The sequence below is a fragment of the Staurois parvus genome, unplaced genomic scaffold, assembly GCF_062004578.1.
Source record: "Staurois parvus isolate SC_StPar_1 unplaced genomic scaffold, SC_StPar_1.0 ptg000574l, whole genome shotgun sequence".
NCBI classification, from domain to species: Eukaryota; Metazoa; Chordata; class Amphibia; order Anura; family Ranidae; genus Staurois; species Staurois parvus.
The window spans coordinates 3,681,395-3,693,515 of NW_028318370.1; the positions used below are offsets into that span (position 1 = coordinate 3,681,395).

General features: G+C 44.9%; 1 protein-coding gene across 2 annotated transcripts in view; it reads left to right on the top strand.

Moving 5' to 3' along the window:
* GPHRB (golgi pH regulator B) overlaps positions 1-12,121 on the top strand; it is an 85,215-nt gene that overhangs the window by 21,014 nt on the left and 52,080 nt on the right. For both annotated transcript variants that reach the window (XM_089691918.1, XM_089691919.1), the window contains exon 8: positions 1,966-2,046. In XM_089691918.1, coding sequence (XP_089548044.1) covers positions 1,966-2,046 — 81 coding nt within the window. The remainder of the gene's footprint in view (positions 1-1,965; positions 2,047-12,121) is intronic.

Sequence of the window (12,121 nt, forward strand, 5' to 3'; positions counted from 1 at the left end):
TTTTACCTTTTTCTTACTGTATCCAAAATTAAAAAAAATCTGTCTGTGCCCCCCGTTCTGGAGAGTCACCCTCTCTATTTGTCATGTCTACTGTTATCATTGAAAACATACAGTGGATATAAAAAGTCTACACACCCCTGTTAAAATGTCAGGTTTCTGTGATGTAAAAAAATGAGACAAAGATAAATAAATTCAGGACTTTTTCCACCTGTAATGTGACCTATAAACTGCACAACTCAAACAACAAACTAAAATCTTTTAGGTGGAGGGAAGTAAAAATAAAAAACTAAAATAATATGGTTGCATAAGTGTGCACACCCTTAAATATTTTGTTGAAGAACCTTTTGATGTGACTCCAGCACTCAGTCTTTTTGGGTATGAGTCTCCTGTGCACAGCCCTCTTCAGATCACCCCACAGATTTTCCATTGGATTCAGGTCTGGGCACTGGCTGGGCCATTCCAAAACTTTCATCTTCTTCTGGTGAAGCCATTCCTTTGTTGATTTGGATGTATGCTTTGGATTGTTGTCATGCTGAAAGATGAAGTTCCTCTTCATGTTCAGCTTTCTAGCAGAAGCCTGAAGGTTTTGTGTCAATATTGACTGGTATTTGGAACTGTTCATAATTCCCTCTACCTTGACTAAGGCCCCAGTTCCAGCTGAAGAAAAACAGCCCCAAAGCATGATGCTGCCACCACCATGCTTCACAGTGGGTATGGTGTTCCTTTGGTGATGTGCAGTGTTGTTTTTGCGCCAAACGTATCTTTTGGAATTATGGCCAAAAAGTTCAACCTTGGTTTCATCAGACCATAACACATTTTCCCACATGCTTTTGGGAGACTTCAGATGTGTTTTTGCAAAATTTAGCCGGGCTTGGATGTTTTTCTTTGTAAGAAAAGACTTCTGTCTTGCCACTCTACCCCATGGCCCACACATATGAAGAATACGGGAGATTGTTGTCACATGGACCACACAGCCAGTACTTGCCAGATATTCCTGCAACTCCTTTAATGTTGCTGTAGGCCTCTTGGCAGCCTCCCAGACCAGTTTTCTTCTCATCTGATCATCAATTTTGGAGGGACGTCCAGTTCTTGGTGATGGTTCTGTTGCAACATATTTTCTCCACATGATGATGACTGTCTTCATTGTGTTCCATGGTATATCTAATGCCTTGGAAATTCTTTTGTACCCTTCTCCTGACTGATACCTTTTAATAATGATATCCCTCTGATGCTTTGGAAGCTCTCTGTGGACCATGGATTTTGCTGTAGGATGCGACTAAGAAAATGTGAGGAAATACCTACTAGAACAGCTGAACTTTATTTGGGGTTAATCAGAGGCACTTTAAATGATGGCAGGTGTGTACTGACTCCTATTTAACATGATTTTGAATGTGATTTATTAATTCTGAACACAGCTACATCCCCAGTTATAAGAGGGTGTGCACACTTATGCAACCACATTATTTTAGTTTTTTATGTTTACTTCCCCCCCCCCTAAAAGATTTCAGTTTGTTTTTCAATTGAGTTGTACAGTTTATAGGTCACAATAAAGGTGGAAAAAGTTCTGAAATTATTTATCTTTGTTTCCTTTTTTTACATCACAGAAACCTGACATTTTAACAGGGGGGTGTAGACTTTTTATATCCACTGCAAATGTAAAAGAAAGTCATACATTTTGAGTTGTCATCAGATCAGGAACAGAGGGAAATCTTCAGTTTACTTTACTTTGGGGGGGATTTCCTCTCACTGCCTGTTCTGGCTATGAGACAGGAAGTGAAGGGAAATCTCCTCAATGGGACATAGATGGCAAAAAATACTTACAGGGGTTAAAAACCCTCCCTTGTTCTTTCCAATGAAAAAAAAAGTTTTCTTTTTAGTTTTATTTTAAAAGAAAATATTTAGGCTGAAGTGCAGGATTTGCCATAGTTATGTTTTATGGTTTCTTTTTTTTTTTTTTTTTTGAAGGAATGTCACCGAAGCAGACATTCAGGCTCTAGAACGAAGATTGCTGCAAACGATGGACATGATTGTCAGCAAGAAGAAGAGGTAATACAAAGCGTCCTCTAGAAGGCAGCAGCACACAATATATTATACAGTCCATTCCCACCCATTACTAATGTTAGCCATACACAAAGTTACACTATATGGGCAAAAATGTGTGGACACCTGACCATCAAACAACTATAAGCCGAAAAGTATGTGGAACCCCGACCAGCCCCCCCCCCCAAATGATTACAAGTTCAAGTGTTTCCAGTGAATGGTAGTGTTAATATTACAGCAAAGTCATTTCAGAGCAGGGATAGGCAACCTTCGAGAGGTGGAGATCTACCTGAACAACATGGGAGAAGTCAAAGATCACCAAACCGTGTACAGTTATTAGGGCCAGTTCACAGAAGAACATGGTACGGGAAAGGTGCATTCCGTGTGCGTTTCCTGAACTGAAAGGCGCACCAAATGCGATTTCTCCTGCGCTCCGGGACCCAGGCCGGTGGTGAGTAGATGAAATCAAACTCCCGAAAAGCAACCACCGGAATAAACAAGGTCGTGCAGCTCCACACCAAGGCTGGGGAAGCCCGAACAGAACTGTGAAGTAAAACAACAAGAAGCGCACCAACCTTGCGCATTACCTCCGTAACCAAAATTTATTTAGTAAAAGAATGGTACTCACAAACAGCGAATAAAAACAGGCATGTAAGTCCTCCAAGGGACTTTAAAGGCAAGGGGCCACTCAGTACAGCTGACGTGTTTCGAAGGTCATGCCTTTTTCCTCAGAGCTGGGAAGAAGGCATGACCTTTGAAATGCGTCAGCTGTACTGAGTGGCTACCCCCATGATGGGATTCGCACTGGCCTCTTGCCTTTTAAAGTCCCTTGGAGGACTTACATGCCTGTTTTTATTCGCTGTTTGTGAGTACCATTCTTTTACTAAATAAATTTTGGTTACTGAGGTAATGCGCAAGGTTGGTGCGCTTCTTGTTGTTTTACTTCACTGACAGGTGCACCACCTTTGCGATCTGCTGCACCCCAAACGCAGATCACAAATGCAGTGTGTTTGCCCGCACCAGATTTCATGGTACTGTAGTATCATGCTGTGACGGGAGTCACTTTGGGTGGGGGGCCCATGGAACCCAGCTCACTTTGGGGAAGGGGGGGAGACCCCTGTCTCAGCTCCCCATATCCCTCTTGTGTGTAAGTCACCCTGTGCCTGTTAGGGGTACAGGGTGATCTGTCGTAATATTGTGTAGACATGTCTAGGAGATAGGTGGGATGGGGGGTTGTGGAATGTTTGGTGTTATGTGGTTGCATCCCATTGTTCTATAGTTTGTCTTGCTTGGGAGCAAACTATTATGGGATGAATGTGTTTGTGTATTAGCTTAGTCGGGGGGTGTCTCCAGCAGCCCTCCCTCCTGATCGGACTGTCTGCTGGTGTGAAGTTTGAATACCTGTGTATCTCTTGTTTCTAAATGTAGATTGCCCCACCCTGTGTCATTATGCAGGGAGGGTGGATTGTCCCCTGAGTGTATATATCTTGTATCTGTGTTCAAATAAATTAGTCTACAACCTGGTTTACTTCAAGACTGGTGTCGTATAGTCTTGATTGGTCAGCTGTGGTGTCTGTGGTTGGTGTTCGGACAGGAAGCGGTATTTTAACGGAAGTACCCAGGGGCAGTCTGGGTCGGTCCCATTACACATGCGATCTGGTGCAGTATGTTTTTGAAAAGTAGTACATACACTACTTTTTGTGCGTTTTTTGGTGCGATACACAACCCATTTAAATGAATGGGTTGCAAAATTGCACTACACCGAATCACACAGAAACACGGACCTCTACCCGCTTTAGCCGCAGAAGCAGCACCTGAGGGTATACGCATGCCGTGGCAGGAGGTATACCACCTGTTGTCAATTGCGACTCCTTCAGATGAATGGGGTCACTCCACAAATGCCCCTCAACCGTCTGCAAAAAATGGTTCAACATACCAGTGTGGGGTACAAGGGGTTAAAGCAGGTGGCGAGGAGGTGCTGCATTACCTCCTCACAAGGTTGCAGGGAGATTGCAGAGCGGCCCCATTCACCTTCTCTCACTCACAACCTGAACGGATCAGTGTGCCCCCCGGAGAGCAGAGGGGAGAGTGACAGTACTAACCACACATCCATCGGCACAATTGTATATTCTGTTCCTTCAGCATACAGCGGCTTTCAGGACATATGAAGAATACGGGAGATTGTTGTCACATGTACCACACAGCCAGTACTTGCCACATATTCCTGCAGCTCCTATAATGTTTCTGTAGGCCTCTTGGCAGCCTCCCAGACCTGTTTTCATCATGCTTTGGGTGGTTGTCATGCTGAATGATGAAGTTCCTCTTCATGTTCAGCTTTCTAGCAGAAGCCTGAAGGTTTTGTGCCAATATTGACTGGTAATTGGAACTGTTCATAATTCTCTCTACCTTGACTAAGGCCCCAGTTCCAGCTAAAGAAAAACAGCCCCAAAGCATGATGCTGCCACCACCATGCTTCACTGTGGGTATGGTGTTCGTTTGGTGATGTGCAGTGTAGTTTTTGCACCAAACATATCTTTTGCAATTATGGCCAAAGAGTTCACCCTTGGTTTCATCAGACCATAACACATTTTCCTACATGCTTTTGGGAGACTTCAGATGCGTTTTTGCTAAATTTATCCAGGCTTCAATGTTTTTCTTTGTAAGAAAAGGCTTCCGTCTTGTCACTCTACCCCATAGCCCAGACATATGAAGAATACGAGAGATTGTTGTCACATGTACCACACAGCCAGTACTTGCCAAATATTCCTGCAGCTCCTTTTAATGTTTCTGTAGGCCTCTTGGCCACCTCCCAGACCAATTTTCTTCAATTTTGGAGGGACGTCAAGGTCATGGAAATGTCACTGTTGTGCCATATTTTCTCCACTTAATGATGATGTCTTCACTGTGTTCCATGGTATATCTAATGCCTTGGAAATTCTTTTGTACCCTTCTCCTGACATACCTTTTAACAATGAGGTCCCTCTGATGCTTTGGAAGCTCTCTGCAGACCATGGTTTTTGCTGTAGGATGTAACTAAGAAAATGTCAGGAAAGACCTACTAGAACAGCTGAACTTTATTTGGGGTTAATCAGAGGCACTTTAAATGATGGCAGGTGTGTACTGACTCCTATTTAACATGATTTTTCACACCACCTGTTGTCGTTTGTGACTCATTCAGATGAATGGGGCCACTCCACAAATGCCCCTCAACTGTGTGCAAAAAACATTTCAGCATACCAGTGCGGGGTACAAGGGATTAAAGCAGGTGGTGAGGAGGCGATGCAGTGCCTCCTCACCACCTGCTTTAACCCCTTGATCACTGTACTGCAGAAGGTTGCAGGGTGATTGCAGAGCGGCCCCATTCACCTTCTCTCACAACCCGAATGGAGCAGTGTACCCCTGGAGAGCAGAGTGACAGTACTAACCACACATCCATCGGCACAATTGTATATTCTTTTCCTACAGCACACAGCGGCTGCCAACTTACCACTCTGTGGCTGGGCATAGGATTTACTGCAACGAACCTGGGAGAACAGTGGGTGTATTTACCATAAGGCAAACAAGGCATTTGCCTAGGGCAGCATTTTTCAGGGGGGGCAGCACTGCCCATGGAGGAAGCGACAAACGAGGTATGGAGACCTGGTGAGTTCAAGAGAGAGGCACTAGGAAACCAACTGCAGCATAATGTGAAAAATGAAAAAAGACTTTATTGAATACAGACCACATAACATATTTCACCTTAAATAGGCAAGTATTGCTGAATATTTCCAAAACCACTTTTAAAATAAAGGCTGAGGGGTGTATTTACCTGGTGGGTTCAAGAGAGAGGCTGTGGGTTTCATGTATGCACAGCCCGACTCTCGTTCCCGGGATGTCCGGAGCTGTGAAGATGTGTGCCTTTCTCTCTCTCGCCATGGGGGATGGTGGCTGGTGTATGAGGGGCAGTGGTAGTGGAAGGCTCTCTCGGGTGGGAGGCAGGGGTGTTGTTTGTCAATGTCAGGCTCTCTCTGCGGGGGGCATTGATTTTTGTGTTGCCTAGGGCAGCACAAAACCTAAATACACAACTGATGGTGGGCAGAGTGTAGGATAGTATGCTGGAAAAGTGTCTTGCCTCCTGTATAGCTCATTTATTGAGTGTTCCAGGTCCGGGGCTTTCTGCAAGACCATGGTACTCAGTGTGCAGTCTGATGTTCCCCTTCCTCACATAGGAGCTCTACTCCCACTGCCCCTACCCCACCTGGCGCTGCACGGTCCTCGGCCGGATACAGAGCTGCGGAGTCAGTGGTGTATTTAGGTTATGCGCTGCCCTAGGCAATACAAAAATCGGACGCCCCTCCTCCCTGGCGTAGAGAGCCTGACAGCAACAAACATCAGAACCCCTCCCCCCCCCCCCCCCCCACCACGGAAAGAGCCTGACAGTAACCAACAGCACCCCTGCCCCATCGTCCCCCCACCCGAGAGAGCCAGTCAGGCTCTGCATACACCATCAAGCAGCCTCTCACAGATCCCACCTGGTCCCCATGCTGTATATGTCCCTTCTTCCAGGGGGCAGTGCTGCCCCACTAAAAAATGCCACCCTAGGCAAATGCCGTGTTTGCCTTGTGGTAAATATGCCTCTGGGCGGAGTGCTGTTTGTATCACTTCGCTGCGGCCTTCTGCCAGAACTAGAGAAGCAGTGTTGGCAAATGCGGCCGCCTGTTCACTCCGTCGTTGCAGCCCCGCATATTATCGCTCTAGAAACGGTGGCCCAGCAAGCCCAGAGTGCGATCTACCAGTCACTTGGCTGTGATTGACTGTTTCCAGCTGCCATTTTAGACAATTGTATGCTTCCACCTTTGTGGTAATAGTTTGAGGATGGTTGTAAGGAAAGATGAATTCACATCGCTGTAGGGATACCAATAATAATTTACATGTGCAATAAAATCTGCCCTTGTAGCATGTAGGCACGCATGTGCAAAACTTAGCATGCATCCTCGGAACTGGTATTGGTGCCCAGTGGTCTATATAAACTGAAGCACTGCAGAAGGAAGTTGCTGAGTGTTCCTCAGCATGTTCCTGTTTACATGAGACCTGGTCTTCTGATTCCATCTTACTGTGTATGGTGGATGGTGTATGACCCGGCTTACCTTCCTTCCTCGGCACTGCCTCCTCGATGTGACTTAGACCTTCTTTGTGGACTCCACTTACCGCCTCCTGCCTTGTAACTTATTTGCCTCGCTGTTACTGACCCCGACTTGTTTCCCAGACGCTGTCATCGAGAGTATTCCCACATGGAAGAAAAATATATTTTAAATATATTTTAAAAATATTCTTCCCAAATATATTGACATATATTCGAAATACTACAATTTTGGCCGTATTCAATATATTTAAAAAAAAAAAAATATATATATATATATATATATATATATATATATATATATATATATATATATATTTTTTGTATGTTGAAATGCATATTTATTACAAAATATTTGAAAAATATTTTTAAAAATACATTTTCAAATATACTGCATGTCTTTAAAAATGCATTTAATCTACATTTTTGGAATGCATTTACAAATCTATGTTAAAATTACCTTTTAAATGTTAAAAAAAAAATATGAAGTATTTATTAAAAAATATATATTTTTAATATATTTTGTAATATATAAAAAATGCATTACGCATTTCAACATGCAATATATTTTATATATACAGTGGGGATCGAACGTTTGGGCACCCCAGCTAAAAATTTGTATTAATGGGCATAAAGAAGCCAAGGAAAGATGGAAAAATCTCCAAAAGGCATCAAATTACAGATTAGACATTCTTATAATGTCAACAAAAGTTAGATTTTATTTCCATCATTTACACTTTCAAAATAACAGAAAACAAAAAAATGGCGTCTGCAAAAGTTTGGGCACCCTGCAGAATTTATAGCATGCACTGCCCCTTTTGCAAAGCTGAGACCTGCCAGTGTCATGGATTGTTCTCAATCATCGTCTGGGAAGACCAGATGATGTCAATCTCAAAGGTTTTAAATGCCCAGACTCATCTGACCTTGCCCCAACAATCAGCACCATGGGTTCTTCTAAGCAGTTGTCTAGAAAACTGAAACTGAAAATAGTTGACGCTCACAAAGCTGGAGAAGGCTATAAGAAGATAGCAAAGCGTTTTCAGATGTCAATATCCTCTGTTCGGAATGTAATTAAGAAACGGCAGTCATCAGGAACAGTGGAAGTTAAAGCAACATCTGGAAGACCAAGAAAAATATCAGACAGAACAGCTTGCAGGATTGTGGGAAAAACAATTCAAAACCCACGTTTGACTGCACGATCCCTCCAGAAAGATCTGGCAGACACTGGAGTTGTGGTCACTATTCCACTATAAAGAGATACTTGTACAAATATGGTCTTCATGGAAGAGTCATCAGAAGAAAACCTCTTCTACGTCCTCACCACAAAAATCATCGTTTGAACTTTGCAAATGAACAAATAGACAAGCCTGATGCATTTTGGAAACAAGTTCTGTGGACCGATGAGGTTAAAATTGAACTTTTTGGCCGGAATGAGCAAAGGTACGTTTGGAGAAGAAGGGGCACAGAATTTAATGAAAAGACCCTCTGTCCAACTGTTAAGCATGGGGTTGGATCAATCATGCTTTGGGGTTGTGTTGCAGCCAGTGGCACAGGGAACATCTCACGAGTAGAAGGAAAAATGGATTCAATAAAATTTCAGCAAATTTTGGATGGTAACTTGATGCCATCTGTGAAAAAGCTGAAGTTAAAGAGAGGATGGCTTCTACAAATGGATAATGATCCTAAACACACCTCGAAATCCACGGGGGATTACATCAAGAGGCGTAAACTGAAGGTTTTGCCATGGCCTTCACAATCTCCTGACCTCAACATAATTGAAAGTCTATGGATAGACCTTAAAAGAGCAGTGCGTGACAGACAGCCCAGAAATCTCAAAGAACTGGAAGACTTTTGTAAGGAAGAATGGGCAAAGATACCTCAAAGAAGAATTGAAAGACTCTTGGCTGGCTACAAAAAGCGTTTACAAGCTGTGATACTTGCCAAAGGGGGCAGTACAAGATAATAACTCTGCAGGGTGCCCAAACTTTTGCAGACGCCATTTTTTTGTTTTCTGTTATTTTGAAAGTGTAAATGATGGAAATAAAATCTAACTTTTGTTGACATTATAAGAATGTCTAATCTGTAATGTGATGCCTTTTGGAGATTTTTCCATCTTTCCTTGGCTTCTTTATGCCCTTACATTAATACAAATGTTTAGCTGGGGTGCCCAAACTTTCGATCCCCACTGTGTATATATATATTGAATAAGGGCAACATTTTATTATTTCAAATATATGCCAATATAGTTGGGAAGAATATTTTAATAAAATATATTTAAAATACATTTTTCCTCCATGTGGGTTGCAGCCGGAGGACTTACATGACAGCCAAGCAGAAAGTCTTTTTAGAAGAGGACTTCAGCAATGACATCACACAAACAGTGTTTTTCTCGGCACATGTTTTTTTTAAACCCCAACTGAACTTGCAGATAAAGTGATCATAAAGGTAATTTTTATTTTTAATAACAAACATGTCATTCTTATCTGCTCTGTGCAATGGTTTTGCACAGAGCAGCCGTGATCCTCCTCTTTCTTCAGGTATCGCCTTCCGGCGCTCTTGGTTCCACTCCTCTGCTCAGGGGTCACTTGTGTGTGCTCTCTCCTCAGCCAGCTCTGTGCGTCCATAAGACACATAAAGCGGGGCTTGGCCCCTCCTCCTGCTCCCTTCTCACTAGCTGTGATTGACAGCTGTGGGGGCCAATGGCTCCTGCTGCTGGTTCTGAACAAATGAGGCAGACACGGGAGAGCCATTGCTTTTGTACACATCGCTGGATTGAGATCAGACTCAGAGAAGTATTAAAGGGGCTGCTGCACACAGAAGGTTTTTTTATGCGTGACGGTAAAAAACCTTCAGTCTTTGGAATCACTTTAAATCAGCTAAATCTATCTCAGGGGCATCAAACACAAGGTGTACAAAGTCTTACAGTTTTTTTCTCCTTTGATAAAGATGTTTTGGTAACCTTTGCAATAGAGATATCTGTGTCTCAAACTCCAGTATGGAGTTATTCCAGTGTTCACCACAAAGAAATCAAGTGTTTACAAGAGAGGTCACTGCTTCCAATAAGGGTCAGGAAAAATCTGCAGAGGTCCAGTACGACCTCCTCCTGAATCAGACCTATACCTATCCTATCAGCAAGTCACATGCTCCCTACTGATTTGTGAGCTCTAGCCTTGACATAGAAGGGGTCATGAAAGCATTCACTATATCCAGTCTCCCGGACCCTGCATTCACTATATCTGGTCTCCCAGGACCCTGCATTCACTATATCCGGTCTCCCAGGACCCTGCATTCACTATATCTTGTCTCCCCGGATCCTGCATTCACTATATCCGGTCTCCCCGGACCCTGCATTCACTATATCCGTTCTCCCCGGACCCTGCATTCACTATATCCGGTCTCCCCTGACCCTGCATTCACTATATCCCGTCTCCCCGGACCCTGCATTCACTATATCTGGTCTCCCCAGACCCTGCATTCACTATATCTGGTCTCCCCGGACCCCGCATTCACTATATCTGGTCTCCCCGGACCCTGCATTCACTATATTCCATCTCCTCGGGCCCTGCATTCACTATATCCGGTCTCCCCGGACCCTGCATTCACTATATCCGGTCTCCCCGGACCCTGCATTCACTATATCCGGTCTCCCCGGACCCTGCATTCACTATATCCGGTCTCCCCGGACCCTGCATTCACTATATCCGGTCTCCCCGGACCCTGCATTCACTATATCCGGTCTCCCCGGACCCTGCATTCACTATATCCGGTCTCCCCGGACCCTGCATTCACTATATCCGGTTTCCCCGGACCCTGCATTCACTATATCCGGTTTCCCCGGACCCTGCATTCACTATATCCGGTTTCCCCGGACCCTGCATTCACTATATCCGGTCTCCCAGGACCCTGCATTCACTATATCTTGTCTCCCCGGATCCTGCATTCACTATATCCGGTCTCCCAGGACCCTGCATTCACTATATCCGGTCTCCCCGGACCCTGCATTCACTATATCCGGTCTCCCCGGACCCTGCATTCACTATATCCGGTCTCCCCGGACCCTGCATTCACTATATCCGGTCTCCCCGGACCCTGCATTCACTATATCCGGTCTCCCCGGTCCCTGCATTCACTATATCCGGTCTCCCCGGACCCTGCATTCACTATATCCGGTTTCCCCGGACCCTGCATTCACTATATCCGGTTTCCCCGGACCCTGCATTCACTATATTTGGTTTCCCCGGACCCTGCATTCACTATATCCGGTCTCCCCGGACCCTGCATTCACTATATCTGGTCTCCCCGGACCCTGCATTTATTATATCCGGTCTCCCCAGATCCTGCATTCACTATATCCGGTCTTCCCGGACCCTGCATTCACTATATCTGATTTCCCTGGACCCTGCATTCACTATATCTGGTCTCCCCGGACCCTGCATTCACTATATGTGCTCTCCCCTGGACCCTGTATTCACTATATCTGGTCTCCCCGGACCCCACATTTACTATATCTTGTCTCCCCGGACCCCGCATTTACTATATCTGGTGTCCCCGGACCCCGCATTTACTATATCTGGTCTCCCAGGACCCCGCATTCACTATATCTGGTCTCCCCTGGACCCTGCGTTCACTATATCTGGTCTCCCCGGACCCAGAATTCACTATATCTGGTCTCCCTGGACCCTGCATTCACTATATCTGGTCTCCCTGGACCCTGCATTCACTATATCCGGTCTCCCCGGACCCTGCATTCACTATATGCGGTGCCCCCCGGACCCTGCATTCACTATATCCGGTCTCCCCGGACCCCGCATTCACTATATCCGGTCTCCCCGGACCCTGCATTCACTATATCTGGTCTCCCCGGACCCTGCATTCACTATATCCGGTCTCCCCGGACCCTGCATTCACTATATCTGGTCTCCCCGGACCCTGCATTCACTATATCTGGTCTCCCCGGACCCT